This window comes from Helicoverpa armigera, chromosome 3 (genome assembly GCF_030705265.1).
Source record: "Helicoverpa armigera isolate CAAS_96S chromosome 3, ASM3070526v1, whole genome shotgun sequence".
Taxonomy (NCBI): Eukaryota; Metazoa; Arthropoda; class Insecta; order Lepidoptera; family Noctuidae; genus Helicoverpa; species Helicoverpa armigera.
This window is the reverse complement of record NC_087122.1, coordinates 9,341,539-9,359,808: the sequence shown is the minus strand read 5'-3', so window position 1 is coordinate 9,359,808 and position 18,270 is coordinate 9,341,539. Positions and strand designations below refer to the sequence as shown.

Genomic DNA, 18,270 nt, shown 5'->3' with positions numbered 1-18,270 from the left:
ACTTTACCGCAACCTTTATCAATTTGATTGCGATAATATTTAGGGCCTATAGAATATAAAGACACTATGTGTCTGTCCCCAGAATCTAGAGATACGTCTACTTTGTGTACCCTGCAGCCCTGCTAAAATGTTTGGACTATATTTAAAGGCGCAAACGCATTTCTTAATTCTTAAGCTCTGAAGTTTATATGTTATTTTTTCACCTTTCGAGAAAACAATATATAGTATAGTATAGAGTAAACAGTATATAGGAGATAGTACAATGTAGTGGATAAAATTGAATGATAAAGTTAGTATTGGACACGTATAGATCAAAGTTAATTATCCGATTACGTTCGCATTTCGGTCTCTGAGCGAACTCTAACACGGCATTTACAAGCAAGCAGCTTATCGCGGTTGCACCGGAAACCTGAGATAGTGTAAATTAAGAACTGTGCTCTATGGCTAAACATACTTAATAGATACCTTACACTCGCTACACTGATTAGAATTTGAAATATAAAGAACCATACGTGGTCCAGAGCTGTGATTACTGTAGTATAAGTAGGTACGTCGAACAATCCTGCAGTGTTAAAATTTGAACTTAAAAATAAAATGAAATTGCAAGCTGAGACTAGTAAATAGTAAATAATGTCCACAATATTTAAGTACTTCACCACAAATAAAAAAGAATGTATAACAAATGTATCTATTAGCTGGTATCTGACATTAAAAATATCTATTGCAATAAGATGCAATTGATATTTTCTGATGATCTCTAGAGACTAGGTACGTAGCGTACTGTCACAGAGACAGGACAGTTAGCTAATAAATATAATGACTATTTCCTCACAACTTATTAAAAGGGTTTTTGAAAATAAGTGAATATGTAAATGTTTACAATAATATTTCATAGTCCAAGCTTTCACACTATAGGTAGGTACTGGATCTTGAAGTATCCTATCAAGAGTCGGTCAATGACCTTATCTAGTCTAGCCTTTGTTATTGCATTTTCTGATAATACTAGGTGCAATTAATTGGTTAGTTATTATTTCGAGAACGTGAATGGAATGCTATCAAAATTGAGTAATGAGTATTGTTGAAGTTTTAGTTTGCTAAGACAATTCCGAAATTCTAGCTGTCATCAGCCTAACTTTATCCCAATTGTGTAGACTTCTAGTTCAACCTGATAGCTTATCTTAATATATAAGCAATAAATTGAATTTTTCTTCTATATTATTTAGCTTAGTGCATGACTCACAAAACTTTACGAGTATGTGACCTAAAACTCCTGAAAACTAAACTGAAAAGAAAAAAAATCGTAATAATAGAAGAGAAAAACTCTGTAGTACCTAACAATCTTTTTAATTTTTGTAAAGTTTTTGATCGTTACAGCATATTCACAGTAAATTCTGAATTTGAGAAGCATATCCAGGTGCTGGCTAGTTGGTAATGAAAGGTCAAGCTTCGGCCGTTGACGTGGAGCCCAGACTGACATTATCATTGCATACACAAATACGATATGCAGTTGCATGTCCTTGTCTTTTGTTTATATACTTATGTAAACAAAGTTTATATGTTGTTTCTTAGTTATCAGAATGTTGTTAAAAATAAAAGACGGTAGAAATCAGCATTTCAAAAAAGTTCTTTAGTAGGTAGTTTTCGACGATATTTTATACTTGAACCCTTGGTTTGCTCTACCTGAGTCTTGGCTCAAATGATTAGAATCACGGTTTAGCTACGTTTGATGAAGTCCTAATTGGACACAAAAATAGAGCTCTGTATTTTTTTTACTTTCGTTCATAAAGTATATTAATATACAAACTTAAATCGAATAACCTATTCTTAAATCAATAAGTAATTCCAGGTAATTCCCATAATTCCATTTAGGCATCTTTCATTAACATTATCAGCGCGAAGATATGACACTTGTCACTGTTATGTTATTTTGGTAAATACACATTACTATTAAGATTAAAGTACTAAAGCAGGTGGTCAGAGTAAGCCAGATAGTGATCTAGACTTCCATTTAATAACGCTAATTATTTATGATATAGCACGATATCGGTGAATCACTTAATTTCTAGTTAAGTTAGTGTATCAGTCAGGTTTATTCGATAGGGCAATACGTATGATACTATAAGTATTCCTAAAGATATGTTTATACCTAAAATATTTTTTTGCTTCCCCAATGTAAGTGTTACTAGGAAAAACAGAAGGTACCTATGTTTTAGGTGATCGTAATTAAAATATTGACCCTAAAGTAGCAAGTTTACCTACTGCACAAAATTAACTTATTTTGTGTTCTCTGGTTGCTCTGGGACGGGATGGAATCGCTTTGTGAGTTAACTTTCATAAAGCAGCCCGGTGTCTGGTAATTGGCGGTGTCACACCCCCGTGCCCGGGAGGCAGCCCCGGATCTTCAATTTTTATTAGGCGGGGCAAAATCTGAAAAATGCCGCCCCGCCTACCTACTTATGTTTATTTTCACCTTTATCATCTATATAATATTAGCTATCAATATGTAGGCAGGCAGGGCCGTCTCTAGCTCATGTAGCGCCTGGGTGCAATCATCACACAAGCGCCAACTATGTATTGAAGTACTTACAGTAGTTACAAGGAATATAAATAAGAACGTTCGAATGAAGTGCACTTTTTTTGGTAGGTAAAGGACTTAAAAAATGTTTCCAATTCATTGTAGGCTCAAATTGTTGGCCAGGTTTAAGTTATGAAAGTCGAGACAGAGCAATGTAATTGTGAAAAGTAGCGCGAGCGAAGCGAGCGCGCAAATTTTTCAATTTTGGGACACAAAAAGTTAATAAGTTTTAAAAAGCGCTGTAAAGTAACAAGCAGTCGAAAGCGCAAACTTTTTGTGGTTTTGGGGACTCCATAAACATTTTTTTCTACATTTGACTTATAAAAGGTGAGACAGCGTGGACTTGACTTACGAAGCTATCAAGGCTATGCATATATAATATTTCGAAGCGAGCGCGAAAATTTTGAGCCTACGACTCAAAATGATCTGGGGTGCGATTCACTAACGCAAAACATCTTTACAACCAAGAAATCATCGTTGTAACATCAGATGAAAACTCGGCGGTATTCATTAGTTAAAATTGCGCGATCGTAGCGCCTCAACGATGTTGACGGCGTGACATAGAACTAACATTTGGTGCCAAATGTATGAAAATCGGTATTCAGCAACACGAAACATCCTCGCCTGCAACGACAACCTCGCCTTCGTCCTCGATTTTATCTGTCAAACCGAAAAGCTTGTAAATTGTGGATGTTTTCTTGGATGAAGGCGATTAAAATGTAAGTAAAACAAGTTATTTAATAAATTGCAATGTGAAAATATGTTTTTATGATGATTTGTTTATCGTACTTTAATCCCTGAAACATTTGCGCCTATTTTAATGTTTTAGATGGCAGTTCGTCTTTCCTGTATGATTTTTCGTTGGAAGAAACTAAACATCATGATAATTAAATAAATAAGAAGTCAGGCCTCCGTTATACGTATTATGGATTTACTAACACTAACTGCTGATAGAAACTATAATAAGATTGACTGAAGAACAGATTCGACAGTTGAAAGATTTCCCCTTTCCTAACAAAGGCGAATCGTCGAGGAGGACTTAGCAACCGCACCAATATATTACACTTAATCAATATATCATACAGTACAGTGGATAGGTGCCTAAAACTTACCGTCCATCAACCTTTTGCAGGTACTGTCAAATTTTTTGTTAGTGGGATTTAAGTACCAAATAATGCTATGTGACATTGCAAGAACAATGTCTCACAAGCATCTGCCTCAAGGACTCAACAATATACAGTAGATGCCATCAACCATCCAGATATTATTGATAAGTACGAGGTAGGTAAGAAGCAACTGTGACCCAGTTGATAAGCAAGCCGGACTCTAGCAATGACTTGGACAGTGGATGTTATGCTAGAAGTTATTTAATGAACAATACTATGTAGACACCTTCTAACAATACATATGTATTTTACCTGTGTATGTTAAATAGTAATATAAACATTTTTAACATTACACAATAGTGTGCAGGTATCAAAGTAATTTTTATAAAAATACTTAACTTTTCTGTAATCATGAATTAATAAAACAATATTTTAATTCAACATGTCTTTTTATTATTTTGTATTTTATAATGAACATGGATTTATTTATCTAAATTCAGATTCCAAAACATTCTCCTCACATAATGAAATGTATTTTTAACTCAATTACACCGAGTTCTGGCAAACTCTTCACTTCATGTTGCCTCGCAGCTGCAATTGAACTGGACTTCCTCTGCACTGCTCCTTTTTGTCCTTCCAGTACTGCAACACAAGCAAAAATTATATGGTGTAATATATAAAATAAATAAAACAACTATTTGCTTGGTGTGGTTTAACTTTCAGTTGCAATTTCAAATGCCTTTATGATTGAATTTGAAGGATAGAGTAAAATCATTGTATGTATATGCCTGCTGTCAACACTAATTTAGTACCTAATACATACAAAACACAATGTAAAAGAGTACCTACTATACTTACCATGATTCAATGCAACAGTAAACACACACAGGTTCATAAATGATTATTGATTACTAACCTTACACCACAGCTCCAATATTTTCATACACCCACTACGTCACTGTTTGGGGCTGTTGTTTTCGGATCGTGCCTGATGACTGCTCGCATTTGCAGTACGATCATGGGCCCATCATAATCAAACATGGTTTGTTTTCCAAAAAGCTTACTAGCTCTTCCAGCTGACTCAACGACGGCAGTGCGTTGCGAGACACTAAAAGATAAATATTTTAGTTAATAGACGTAGTTCACAAAGACTGTATTGTATATTAAAATGTAAATGTTACGTACTGTGTACTTACTTTCGATAGTTTTGGAACCAAACTAAAACAGGACAAGTAGAATGCCGTTGGTTAGGGGTACAACTTTTTTTAAAGTCCACTTGACCGCTTAAAGCCATTTGGAGCTTTGAAATCTCGTATTTAGATAAATAAAGATATAATCAAGTTATGAGCAAAATGTTTGTTTTGGTTTTGAAAAGTTTTGAAATCACACAGACTATATATTATACTACATAACCTAGATTATAACAAATGTCAAAGATTTGAGTCATTATTTTCTATGTCGAAAATGATATGATTAATTAAATATTCGTTGCTTATCGAATAGAATGTGTTTTATACATACATGTTATGCATTTACATTGATTAAAAATGTCGAAATAATGCCAAAAAACGTTAGTCGAGATTTTCTCGATTATACTTTAAATTGCTTTAGAAGAAATTTGGCAACACTGTAAACATCCTACCCGTCATCGTTGTTCGGCAGATCGTCGACGAACTTTTGAGCTAAGCGAATACGGTTTTCAGCAACGTTGTTTTTAAAAGCGATGTCTACTATGCGACATCTGTGAACTCGTCGTTGTTAGCATCGATGATGTGTTTGTTACAGAATCGCATGGCTGATCAAGTACACTGACACTGACAAGACTCACAAATTAAACTGGGAATTACGTACAAATAAAAAGAAAACGTGATTAGAGATCGAATCAATAAAAATAATAAACAATCAATAAAACTGGACATACATTGCCGCGAGCGTAGCGAGCTAGAATTTTTTTTACTTAGTTGGAGGATGTTAAAAGTAAAAAATAAAAGTTAAAAGCAAAATGATCAATCAAACAAAACGAAGGCGACTTTTTTAGGAACTTTGCTTGTCAGTATCGTGATACAATGTGGGACTTCCTTATCAAACAGGTGTAATTTCATCCAAAATTCCTGGTAGTGGGGTGTCCCGCGGCGCCCCTGAGACCGAGGCGAGGCGCCCGGGCTATTCGCACACCTTGCACCATAGGTTAATATGGCGCTGTAGGTAACTATTACAGTAATCTGTAATGTAGGATTTAACATAAAAATAAATATGCGATATTCCTGGCTCATAGATGATCGCAAATAATTTTAATCAATTTTAGTTTGCTAAAACTTCGCCTCGTGAATAATAAATGTTCATGCAGTCATGCAGCATGTCTCACTCCGCGCTCAGGGTATCGGTCAAGTTGATATGGCCATGAAATTGCTGTAGGTACTTGTGCTATTTTTATTTAACCGTTAATTTTTCCGTGGTCAAAATTAGTTATCCATTGGTCTGTGAAATGTGAGTTTTGCCGCCCCCTGAATTTGCCGCCCGGGGCACAGGCCCCGGCTTGCCCCCCCCTAGATCCGGGGCTGCCGGGAGGGTACGTAAAGCCGGCGTCGCCGAATGCTATTCAGCAGCAGACGTTACAATTTCACTTCTTTTTATTTTTACATAATTATTTAATTTTTTTCTTTGTGCTAATCGACAAATTAAAAAGTACAAAGTAAAAAGAACTCAACAGTTAACGACGTCAAAAATCATCAAATTACCTCCCGCTGTGGGTTAGTGGTGGTGACCGAGTGTCAGACTGACTAAAAGCCGTCGTGTTCCGTCGTAGGCCTTTTATGTACCAGGGCCGTGGTAACTTTCGAACAATCCCGCAGCCCAACAATCCTGCAGCCCTTATGAGAAGCCTCAAAAGAAAATAGCGCCTAACATTATTCATCAGAGCAATCGCCCAATCCACTTCAATTGTTTACAATGTAGGCTCAAAGTGTGTTCAGCATTCGCGCACAAGCGGACAAAAACCATGCTATTTACAAGTCACAATTACGTGCTCCAATGCTATTGTATTGTTGCTTTTTAATATTCAATATCTCTTGTAATAGAAGTCAATATTAAACAAGGTCTCTTAATTGGGTACATAGGTAGTGTCTATTGATTGATGCATCCATCCATCCTCCGAACCTTTTCCCAACTATGTTGAGGTCGGCTTCCAGTCTAACCGGATTCAGCTGAGTACCAGTGCTTTTTGATTTTTGCATAAGGTGAGTGATTGATGCATATGGAACAACAAAAGGGGCAGTATGAATAGTCATTCAAAGTACAGTTGTGGTAACTGTTTACTCAAAATATGTTATCGAGGAAATAGAAAACATGTAGGTGCCTACAATAAAGCCGGAATCCAAAGTAAACACCAAATAACTGAGTAATAACTGTACCTATCAATCTTAACTATCTATAACTATCAAAAATGTATCATCTATAGGTAAATTGATATCACGGTTATAGTGTTATCTTTTGTTTTGCAGCTCAAGTTTATTTATTAGGTATCTTTAATGAATTTCACGAGATGATGACTAATTCCAAAGAGTACTTGATTATATGAGATCATGACATTTCAATTCGCAATGTGATATTTCATTCAGAATTCCGAAAGAATTTGACTAAGGTTGGAAATGGTTGGAAGGATTAAAGCTTGGAGCTCTGGAAGTATACACAATATACGTACTAGCATAAAACCTAGACTTATTCAGGAACGCTGTCATGACATATGTAAATTATTGCTTTAGAAATTGACGCAAACATCAGTGTGACATGTAACCTACAAAATTACAAGCCTTTAATGAAAAGTTAAACCTTTAAAAAACATGGAAAGAGCTAAGTCAACTAAGGAACATAAAATTTGCGCAAAAATGCTGCTTGCACACATAACTAATTGTGAAGAAAATTAGCATGAAACCATATCGCAGATCAAATAAAGTGTTCATGGTTGAAGTATGATCAACATCAGTCTTGTAGATAGATTTATAGATAGACAACTAGAACTTTGTACGAAAGAAAAATGTTCAGACGGAGACCAAGCCGTTTTGGAGAGGGTTTTTACACTCCATTTCGTGAAAGGCTGGCGTTGAGTGGCCATTGCGTCCGGTGGAATGAGTCCCGTGGAAGAGGTTGCGCTTCTGCTATCCGAGAGGTGGATATTTGACCTCGACTTTAAACTGACATAAACACTTACCGTCTTGGAACGTTTCACTCAAATAGGAGGCTCAATAGTGTTGGCATTATGATATTGAACTCTCGCCTTGCATTAAGCTCTCTACATCTATTTTGCTGCTTGCTCATCGTATTTTTTTTTACCACAGTCTAACAATCATGAGAGTTACTCTCTCATGATTGTTAGACTAACAATCATGGACCATGGACTCAGAAGACACAAGAGCCAGTGTACCTAGACTTTCAATATCATCAGCTGAGATTAAGAGAGTAACGGCAACACAGCTTATTTTGTTTCCAGCAGCTACGGTCGGCGACGAGGCTGGGACGCATGCGCGTGCTGGCTCGGGAGTTCGCGGGCGACGTACGCTCCCTCTGGCGGTACGGCGCGCCCTTCCCGACCTTCCTCAAACTCATCGGCACGCTCATACTCTGCCTCCTCGTCGTGCTGCCTCTCGTATACCCCGTGTTCGTCGTCGCAATCACTTACTTCACTTACGAAAGTCTTTTCTTGAGGTGAGATTTACTTCTCTTTAAAATGAATTAAAAAATTAAATTAAAAAATTAAATTCTCTTTAAAATTATAGTATTCGTATCATACAAAGTGTGTACTATTATAACCGACTACAAATACCTGCTCATCAAGAGCTGATTACCCGCAACATTAGTCATCAGTTCCGATATCGTTCTAACACCATGCTCTCCATGCACGTCAATCAGTAGTGATATATTGATAAGAGTAATGTCCACAGCTGGTGGCTGGACGAGCCAGGGCGGTTCATGCCGACCGCGATAGCTCGCAGGGCGATCTCCGCCGCATTCCGTCCTGCCAGCACTCCTGACGTGTGGAAGGTCCGAGAGGTGCTCACTCGCGGCATCCTCCTCACGCACTCGCTGGCCACCTCCGTCGATTACCTCTGCGTCATGCAAGGACTCCTCGATGAAGCCTAGAAATGCCAACAACTACCTATCAAACATTATAACCAAATAGGTAGATAAATTAACAAGGTTCATTGACTTTTCCTTTCAATTGAATAAGTAACTGATATCATTATTTAGTATTAAACTACATTCACGCCTAATGTTTTTTTTTTTGCTATTTTTCCAATTAGGTTTTACTATCAACTTAGTTCAAGTATAAAAACATTATTCTTCTTTTCATGAAACCATTGTAACTATTGTCTATTCACGTGGAAAATCGAACTTCACTGGTAAATAGGCATGCATAAAACAATTAATTAGGAACATAATACGACTTTTCGTTACATGTAAGCCTATTAGTTCCAATGTTTTAAACATTATGGGTCATGAAAAGAAACCATAAAAAATTTACTAACTCATTTACATTAGCAATTTTGAGGTGAATAGGAAGCGATAAGAATTTAAATTGATTCCGCGTCGCAACATTGAAGAAGAATAAACTATTTTGTTAACTATCATCAATAGAAAAGTATGTTCAAAGAAAATGGCCGCGTGCATACTGAACAATCCCCGACTTGCAGAAGTGCATTACGTAAATATTTTCCTTTGCAGGTGTAATGCCACAGTCTCGGTTGTTCCGAAGAAACAATTAAGTAGGTAGTATCGTTTGTAAATTCTTAAGAATAAGACGTTTAATTAGCATTCTTGATTTTATGATTATATATTTTCAATGCAAATTAAGTAAATCAAACAATAAGTTATGTGATTTCACAAAAAGCTAGTGACACCAACTACTACATAATTAAACTCATTGTTTTCCAGTGATAAGTGCTAAATATAATTGTTAACAAATATATCAGATCAAGTGAATAAGGCACTATTTGCTTTGCTTATTTATGTCTTACTAAATTTGTAGCTGAACTCATATTCTGATATCAGTTCAGTCAAATAATCTTCCCTCCTAACAATAGATGGAGGCAGTTCTTTTTTATTTGATAACACTGATATCGTATTTCCGATATCGACAAAGTTTCTTAACTTTGTACCTGTTGTGTAACTAAGCTGCGTTAGCATGACAAAACACGATAATCCCCTGTCAGCGAATACCCCACTCAATGGTTTATCTTCAAACTATCGGCTTCAGAATACTTGATTTATCTCACCGGCAAAAATTCTGGGGCACTTGACGAGCTAACCTGTGTCGCTGGGTGTCGGGCACACAACAGTTCGCCGGAGGAGGTCGACGGCGCAACACGGAACCATGGCGATGTCGAGCTGGACCATACTCACGCTGCTGGCGCTCTGTCACTCGTAAGTTTGTTTTTATACCGCTAAATAACTGCACTCGATTTAAAAGTCAAATGCACAAGCTTCATTTCAATTATTTACTTGCGTATTTGAGGTCAATAACATTTGTAAGAAGGCCAAGATAAAGATCGTTAGAAAATCGCGATACACTTTTAATATTTTTATCGTTTGGTCACCAGATGGTTGCACTCCATAACACGCATGAATACGTTATCAAGTTAAAAAGAAGTCGTCGATGAAATGTCTTTAGAATCTGAGGCTCTCAGACAAACAGAAAGGCGCCAAGTTTAAAATCAATTCTGAAGTTATTCAAATAGATCTTTGAAGCAGAGCAGAGCAAAAAAAATTATCAAATCAAAGCGAAACTTTGTCAATAGCCTTAACTGTTAACTATGTATCAAACGGTTAACAAATAAGTTAGATATTATGTACCGACATCGGGGAACAGATTTCAATCAAGTTCACTCATGGATCGATTTTTACTGTCCATTGTTATACAGAGTGCAAGGGCAAGTTTGTTTGGGTATCCAAACATAGTTAAGCTAAGTTACTTTAGAATATTTCTAATTCAACAACTCAGTAATTGTGTCAAATCCCATATCAAAGCTTACTATTTTGTTGCATGCTTACTATGATGTTAACTATCTATCTAGCAGCTGGTTAATGGACCGGTTAGCTAGCTGACGATTCTATATTTATTTACCGACTGAAACTTACGTTTTTGAGAATGCGAATTTCTTCTTACTTTGGCACAAATAATTAGAAAAGGAGAAAATAAGTGGCTTTACTAATTTCTTAGCGTGTTCCCACGGGCATAAAATGAACCAAATTAAATTTAAATAATGTATGTAATACGTTTCAAATAATCAAAACAAGTTGATAATTTCACGAGTTTTGTTCCATGGGACCGATATTTTTGATGACACAATCTTATCTAGTCATCTTAATTCTATCTCATATTTAGAAGTCCTGAAGTACCGATTCGAATAGCGATAAAAAGCTATCGATTCCAATATCCATATAAATAAAGTCAAATAAAGTCGATTGGAAGACAAAGTATAGCTAATGGAAGTCAAAGAATTTTAAAAAGTCAAAAGTAAAGTCAGGTACCAGATTTTCGTTAAAGGAAAATTCGGAAAATATTTTCACGCTTATTTCTTGTCGTCTTTATAGTTTGGAGCTAGGTGAAAATGATCATCCTATCCGTAAATTTTATACTGTAATGTAATACGAAAATTATACAATACGAGGTCAATGAACCTTCTCAATAGTTGCAGAAAACTATTGGGTCAATTAGATAACTATAGGTCTCATCATCATTCATTAGCTCAACCATTAATAAAGTACAATGTAATTTATTTAATTGTCTAGAGGAAGGTTAATTATTTTCCCCGTGAAAGAAAGACCTTGAGAATGATAACCTTTAAGGCACAAACCATTTTATTTTATGCGAACAATTGTGTGATGCATACTAACAATACATTAAATGGCGCACATGATATGCATTTAAAAATAGCTTTTGAATTTCAAGTTATTTTTATGTCGTACTTAAATATCTTAAAGTACCTACCTACATAAACAAACAAGTGTTCGATATTGAGTATTTTTGGATTGTTTGTTTGGTGTGAATAATTTGCTCACTAGACGAAGACCTAATAGCAGCATTCACTTTATAAGCTCTTCATAGGCTCCCGATTTGGTCTCTATTGTCTTTTCTTCGTTCTGTCTTTTACCTCCATTAGCATGATTTCTGCACAAAATTACATATTAAATGTCTACTTGTTTTATTAAATGCGTTGTATTTCATGACATTTCAGGAGCATAGCATTTAGGAAGTTCCCTGAAGGGTTCACGTTTGGTGTGGCAACTGCTGCCCATCAGATCGAGGGGGCCTGGAACGTCAGTGGTAAGTTTACCAACACTTTTTTACGACGTACATTCTTTTGGAAATTGTTCACCTGGGGTTGATAGGCGTGTTGGTTCTTAAAAACCACAGCGAGGGCATTTCCATTAGATGAACAAGGGACCGCAGGAATCCATCATCTGCAGCTGACTTAAATAAAATCTTTCTATATGAGAGCTTATATTTGAAAATATCGTATTATCGTTCACACATCGTCTTCGGCCATGACCTATCCTAAGTACCTTCCTCTTGCTACTTACCAAATAATTTATAGTTAAGCCACACCCACACGTGATATGAAATCTGCTTGAGTCATTGCAATATGTTTAATCGTTATTTAGCAGCAATATTGGGCACTTTTTGTGTTGACTAGATGATCAAACTTGTATCTTTATTGTTCAGTCAAAAGGAGTTCAGTCAATAGGCATGCAAAATTTTGTTGGTTATATATTTTTTTGCATTGTCATTTAAGAGCGTGTACGTCAACCGCGCGCCATTTGGCCTAAAATAGTACTTTTCAAACCACTGTTTCTCAGTAACTACTTATCCTATAACTATGTTATTTTTTAATAACGCAAGGTAATTTCACTGTCTATATAGTTAATTGAACATAAATTTCAATTTGTGTAGTTTAAATACTTAAAACCCCTATAACGTAACAGATGTTTTATAAAATTCCCGTTCAGCGTCTATTTCGAAGCTTAAATTCATGTGAAAACAGTGGCAAATCTAATCATATTTATTTTTTTACTCATAGACGAAATCCCCATGCCTATAGTTAATTGAAAACATTTTTTGATTTAGGTCTCTATCTTTCAGAAAAAAATATTTTAACAATGTGAAAAATTGTGAATTTCAAATGCTTTTTTTACCTATCTATCTTACTTAATTTAATATAACAATTATTTACTATAGTAATATAACTCTTTCTTTAAAACATAAACTTTATATTATAATTTAATCTCTCGTTTTTATTTTTTATAAATTATTTAAAACTACTATAAAACGCTGCACGCGAGTCAACTCAAACCAGACCGCCGCAAGGCTTCACAGAGAGGACGTGTCGCTCCGTCACATCGCGTAGGGTGAATAACCTCTGCCGTGGATACCGAGAATAGAGTACATTTCAAGCGCGACCAACAAATCTTGATACATTACTATTTTATTTAAAGCTCAATTTTGAAGCATATTTTTTTTATCGATTGAGTTGAAATTTTGTTTGAATGTTCAGTTTTAATGACAATGTATGATTCTATATCCAATATGGCGGTATACCCAAGATGGAGAAAAAAATGTTTTTAATGCATTCCTACGATATGGGTATCAAATGAAAGGGCTTGCTATGAATAACTCGAAAAAAAATGTGTCGCGAGTCTAAATCCAATATGGCGGACTCCTTAGGCTAGAAATCACTTATTGCAGATGTCTGTTACCAATCGAGCTATATTTTTTTTTTCATTTTGGATGTACCCAAATTTTGAACTCGAATAACTTTTGAAGCATATAGGATAGATAACTTAAAACTTTATTTGCAATGGTAAACCCAAGCTCTTCACCAATATTTGGCTTTCCGGCAATTGTTGTTATTTGACCACAATTTTTCGGTCTGGATGGACTGGACCATTCATATAAACAATCAATTTTTCAAATCGGTCCAGGCGTCTTTGAGAAATCGAGAACAATCAAATTGAGAACAATCACAAAACAATCTAATTGAAACCTCCTCCTTTCTTTTTTTGAAATCGGTTAAAATACAGAAACTCTTAACATTGTCATTAATCATCAGTCGACTATTTAGTACTGTTGAAAATTGTATGTAATATACAGAAAGTCCTCAAAACCAAGGTTTTCATAGGTGCCCGATTTTTTTGCAAAAGAGTGTAAGTATTAACGACTTATTTTCATGCTTTTATATTTTAGACATCCATAGACTTACACTATTTTCCCGCTATTAACTATTTACTAAATAATATATTTTTTGTTCTACCAATTTCACTCGAAAGGATCAAAATGGTTTGTGTGACTATACGTGAAGTATGATAGGCACGCACACAGCCGCGACGCTAGTCTGCGCGGTTTTTTGCGTTGAATTACCTAAAGTTGACATCGCGCGGCGAGCGTACACGCTCTTAAGGAGATGCTTATAATAGGTATGTAACAAACAGTCACAAATCTTATCTTGATCAGGTATTATGGTGTCTGTCTTGACAGATATTCGATCAACATTTATCAGTTAAAGTATGTGTTTAGGATAATCAGAAAAAACAAGATGTTTGTTTCACGAAATAGTATGTAGATAACATCATCATCTAAAATCATTATCGCACCATGTATTTATTTGACTACACTACTGATATAAAATAATCTATTCAAAATACCTACCTATAGTATTGTGATGATTTACTTACGTTACTGAAAGGGCCACGGCCTGTCTGTCTATCTTAAAATTTTTCATGAATAGGATTACAATATTCCTCACGGTCCTCACCTACTCCGCTGACTCTTTATATCGTCGGGTACCACTAGAATACTGAAAAGGAAAAATTTTTACATCCTTTTTCAGGCAAAAGTGAAAATGTCTGGGACCGTTTGTCTCACTCGCGCCCCGAGATGATCGCCGATGGCACCAATGGTGACATCGCTTGCGACTCCTACAACCGCTACATGGAGGATGTTGAGGAGCTGACGTACCTCGGCGTGGACTTCTACCGGTTCTCGCTGTCATGGGCTCGCATCCTGCCCACCGGCCGCCTTGACGTCGTTAACCCCGACGGCATACGCTACTACAACGACCTCCTTGATGCTCTTGCTGAGAATAATATCGAACCCCTCGTAAGTTCACAAAATTTTTTTCTATTAATTTTGAAATCAGACTATGAAGCAATCACTTAGTCTTTACGGACTTAAAATTAAAATCAATATTTGTGGTTAAAATAAACTTCATGTTTATGAATAAAATTATATTTCAGGTCACCTTATTCCACTGGGACTTACCCCAAGCACTGCAAGATCTTGGAGGTTGGGCAAACCCTAAGATGATCCATTACTTCCGTGACTACGCCGACTTGTGCTTCAAAGAGTTCGGAACCAAAATCAAGTCTTGGATTACTTTCAACGAACCTTATGAGATCTGCGAAGATGCTTATGGTGACGAGAAGAAAGCCCCAGCAGTTGACAGCCACGGTGTTGGCTGCTACTTGTGCAGTGACACTCTGCTGAAGGCTCACGCAGAAGCTTACCACTTGTACAACGAAACCTACCGCCCTGTTCAAAACGGAAGGATCATGATCTCCATCAACTCCATCTGGTATGAACCTAGCGACCCTGAAAGTGCTGAGCAAGTAGCGCTTGCTGAAGTGGCTAACCAATTCAAGGTAAAGTGACTATTACAATTAAAAACTATATATTTGTTTTCTTTTCAAATACAATTTTAACCAAAAACTTATTGTCTAGTTCGGTTGGTTCGCCCACCCAATTTTCACCTCTGACGGAGGATACCCATCGGTCATGGTTGACAATGTAGCCCGCCAGAGTGCTGCTGAGGGACTTTTGAAATCCCGCCTGGAGCAGTTCGATGCATACTGGATCCAGAGGATTAAGGGCACGTCAGACTTCCTGGGTATCAACCACTACACCACGCACTTGATCACCGGCGCTGGTGTCGACCCTATCGCTAAGTCACCCTCGTGGTTGAAGGATATTGGCGCAGTTACTACTATGGAAGTCGGTGGTGATTCAGCTTCAGAATGGCTTCGAGTAAGTTTACTTTTAGTGAAAACATTTGTATAAAATGCTGGGAAACATAGATTCAGGATTTAAGTACCTTGAGTTTCTATACTGATTGAATTTAATAATTTCCTACAAAAATTGAGAAAACTAGTTTTAATCTGTTGACAGAAGATTGCAATGTTATAACATTAATGTACATTAACATAGGTATCATATTTGATATTATTTCAGTAAATCATGCATCCAGTCTGGCAAAGAGAGTTTAAGGATTTGAAAATCAATTTCAGGTAGTGCCAACTGGTTTTGCTAACCTGCTGCGTTGGTGCAAGAGCTCGTACAACGACCCACCGATTTACATCACGGAGAACGGATTCTCTGACTACGGTACCTTGCTGGACTACGGCCGCATCAAGTACTTCAACGTAAGTGACGTGACAATTTATGTCTATAGTAATATTATAAAACTAAAGAGAGTCTTTGTTTTTTTACTTGAACACGGTAGTCTCAGGAAGTACTGGACCAATTTGAAAAAAAAATGTTATCTAGCCCATTTATCGAGGTAGGCGGTTACTTTTTATTAGGTGCGCAAAATCGTGCAATGTATAATGTAGTGTAGTCTGTTATATATATTGTTCGTATTGGCTCTTCATTTTCAGTAATATAAGGTTACATTAATGTATGTACGTACTTACAATTGATATGTTCACAGGACTACCTGAATGAGATCCTGAACGTGATCTACGATGACGGCGTCAAAGTCCTCGGCTACACCGCGTGGACGCTCATGGACAACTTCGAATGGAGGGCTGGATTCTCGTAAGTAATGTACTGCTGGCACAGTTGGCACATGCCTATAATTTGTTTGAAGCAGGACAGAATCAAAGTATAATAAATAGGGCCCCTCTTTACACTATGGCAGAATTCTACAAAACTTAAATCTTTAACGGACCGTAACGAACTGTTCAAATGTTCAAATATCACCCGTTACTAACTTTAACGTGCTCTCTGAATCACCGAGAAGCTTGTCATGAGGAGCATCGGGACCCATCGAACGAGGAGCTCATCATAACAAGATGGGATCCCATCCAAGGACCGACCTAAAGAACGTTCTGTTTTATTTTTTTCATGTATTAACATGCATCTGTCTCCTCAGTGAACGATTCGGTTTATACTACGTAAACATCACGGACCCAGCGCGGCCCCGCAAGCCCAAGCTATCAGCCGAATACTTCAAGGAGCTGTGCGCAACGCGCGAGCTGCCGAAAGACCCACGCTTTTTCGAACCCAGTGTAAGAACTAAATGCTCACTTGAAACTACTGCTAAAGGGGCTCTGTAGAAGTAGCTGGCTATGGAACTTTTCTGCAACTTTTGACTTTCTTTCTTTTATGTTCTCGTGCTAGTTTGTTGCATATGTCTTTAGTTCTAGAGGCTTGTTTTAATTTAATGCATCCGGTGTTATACAAGTTGATTGCGTTCCGATTTTTGTTCTTAACACACGCTGTAGATGAGGTGTTAATGACTTATCTAGTTACACATTTTTTATGGTTGCAGCATTTTTTACATCTGAAGGCTGAAAACTTGTAAGTTTTTCTCACGTAAGTAGCTTGCGACTAATTTACGAATGTGAAACCCCTTCAATTTTCTAGAACTTTTTACAAGCTACTGAAGTTATTTTCGTAGTTTTTACGGAAGCACCTTCAAAGTGTTTAGTGTAGTCAGGGTAATATTTTGGCGTAATCAACTATATTTTGTGAAAACTTTGGCCTTTTGATTGGCTTGCTTAAGATAGAAAAATAATGATAAATATTATTTTATCGAACCGCAAAACGATATCGAATTCAAGAAAATTTACCTAAGTAGATCTTCTGTATATTCAGTCATATAATGTATATGCCTTGTACCATGTTTAGATAATATTGTCTGCTTGCAGATTACGCTTGTCACAAATGGTATATGTAGTTTGGTTCTTCCCTTGCCGTGTAAGATAGAAATGTATGAATAACAAAAAAAATCTCACAATGCACGGCGACTGTGCCATATACTTTCACATACTTACATTTCTACGTTACACGACTCGGCGGGCGTACCGTTTACGTGCATGTGAATACGGCCTTATTGTACAAAAGTTATCTATTCTAACTTCTACCTTATTAACTCTGTATTTAATATAAAACCTGTATATGTTTGTTCACACTTACAGTTCCTTAGAACAGAATGCCGCTGCTTCTTCTTAATTTTAATAGTCTGATACGTAAGTAAATAGCAACCCGATTGTTTCCTATTTGCTTGAACTATCACTTTCTAATTTTCCCAGTTCTTTTCAAAGTTTTTAGAAAGCCTACCTCCTAATTAATTTTGTAAATAGCATTACGAATTTAACATTGTTTTGACAGATTGCATACAACTGAAGCGGAGGTGTTGGGTCGAGCATGGTAACAACTAGCATTGTATTATATTTGTATTAAAAGGAAGCACGTGTGCACTGCTTGTTATCGTTAACAAATAAATAATTTAAGAGTTACTAAGACTATTCTTTCTTTTT

At 36.5% G+C, this 18,270-nt stretch overlaps 2 protein-coding genes and 1 long non-coding RNA gene across 4 annotated transcripts; 2 read left to right on the top strand and 1 right to left on the bottom strand.

The window, feature by feature from the left end:
• Nucleotides 1–4,111: 4,111 nt before the first annotated feature.
• On the bottom strand, nt 4,112–5,489 carry LOC135119322 (uncharacterized). The gene is made up of 3 exons (XR_010278170.1): nt 4,878–5,489; nt 4,598–4,789; nt 4,112–4,323 (listed from the first exon to the last, which is right to left on the bottom strand). It is a non-coding gene; the product is annotated as an uncharacterized LOC135119322 (long non-coding RNA).
• A 1,958-nt stretch (nt 5,490–7,447) lies between these two features.
• Nucleotides 7,448–8,951, top strand: LOC110378928 (uncharacterized). 2 transcript variants are annotated; one of them, XM_021338385.3, is made up of 3 exons: nt 7,448–7,647; nt 8,171–8,382; nt 8,619–8,951. In XM_021338385.3, the coding sequence occupies exons 1-3, from the start codon at nt 7,606–7,608 to the stop codon at nt 8,815–8,817; spliced, it is 453 nt and encodes a 150-aa protein (XP_021194060.1). In that variant the 5' UTR covers nt 7,448–7,605; the 3' UTR covers nt 8,818–8,951. The 2 variants fall into 2 exon arrangements, with proteins under 2 accessions (XP_021194060.1, XP_063899678.1); XM_064043608.1 differs by having other exon boundaries at nt 7,450–7,647; nt 8,168–8,382.
• A 988-nt stretch (nt 8,952–9,939) lies between these two features.
• LOC110378925 (myrosinase 1) lies at nt 9,940–18,249 on the top strand. The gene is made up of 9 exons (XM_021338375.3): nt 9,940–10,098; nt 11,913–12,001; nt 14,562–14,830; nt 14,968–15,372; nt 15,452–15,754; nt 16,015–16,149; nt 16,437–16,543; nt 16,881–17,016; nt 18,122–18,249. Exons 1-9 carry the CDS (start codon nt 10,049–10,051, stop codon nt 18,134–18,136), a joined length of 1,509 nt encoding a protein of 502 aa, XP_021194050.2. The 5' UTR covers nt 9,940–10,048; the 3' UTR covers nt 18,137–18,249.
• Nucleotides 18,250–18,270: the final 21 nt, after the last annotated feature.

What these genes read in the sequence shown, in the direction of transcription:
- LOC110378928 (XM_064043608.1), top strand. Translation starts at nt 7,606, where the DNA reads ATGAAACCATATCGCAGATCAAATAAAGTGTTCATGGTTGAA. An exon ending in ATAAAGTGTTCATGGTTGAA is followed by an intron (nt 7,648 to 8,167) that starts GTATGATCAACA and finishes TTTTGTTTCCAG; the next exon opens with CAGCTACGGTCGGCGACGAG. An exon ending in TACGAAAGTCTTTTCTTGAG is followed by an intron (nt 8,383 to 8,618) that starts GTGAGATTTACT and finishes TAATGTCCACAG; the next exon opens with CTGGTGGCTGGACGAGCCAG.
- LOC110378925 (XM_021338375.3), top strand. Translation starts at nt 10,049, where the DNA reads ATGGCGATGTCGAGCTGGACCATACTCACGCTGCTGGCGCTCTGTCAC. An exon ending in CTGCTGGCGCTCTGTCACTC is followed by an intron (nt 10,099 to 11,912) that starts GTAAGTTTGTTT and finishes ATGACATTTCAG; the next exon opens with GAGCATAGCATTTAGGAAGT. An exon ending in AGAATAATATCGAACCCCTC is followed by an intron (nt 14,831 to 14,967) that starts GTAAGTTCACAA and finishes ATTATATTTCAG; the next exon opens with GTCACCTTATTCCACTGGGA.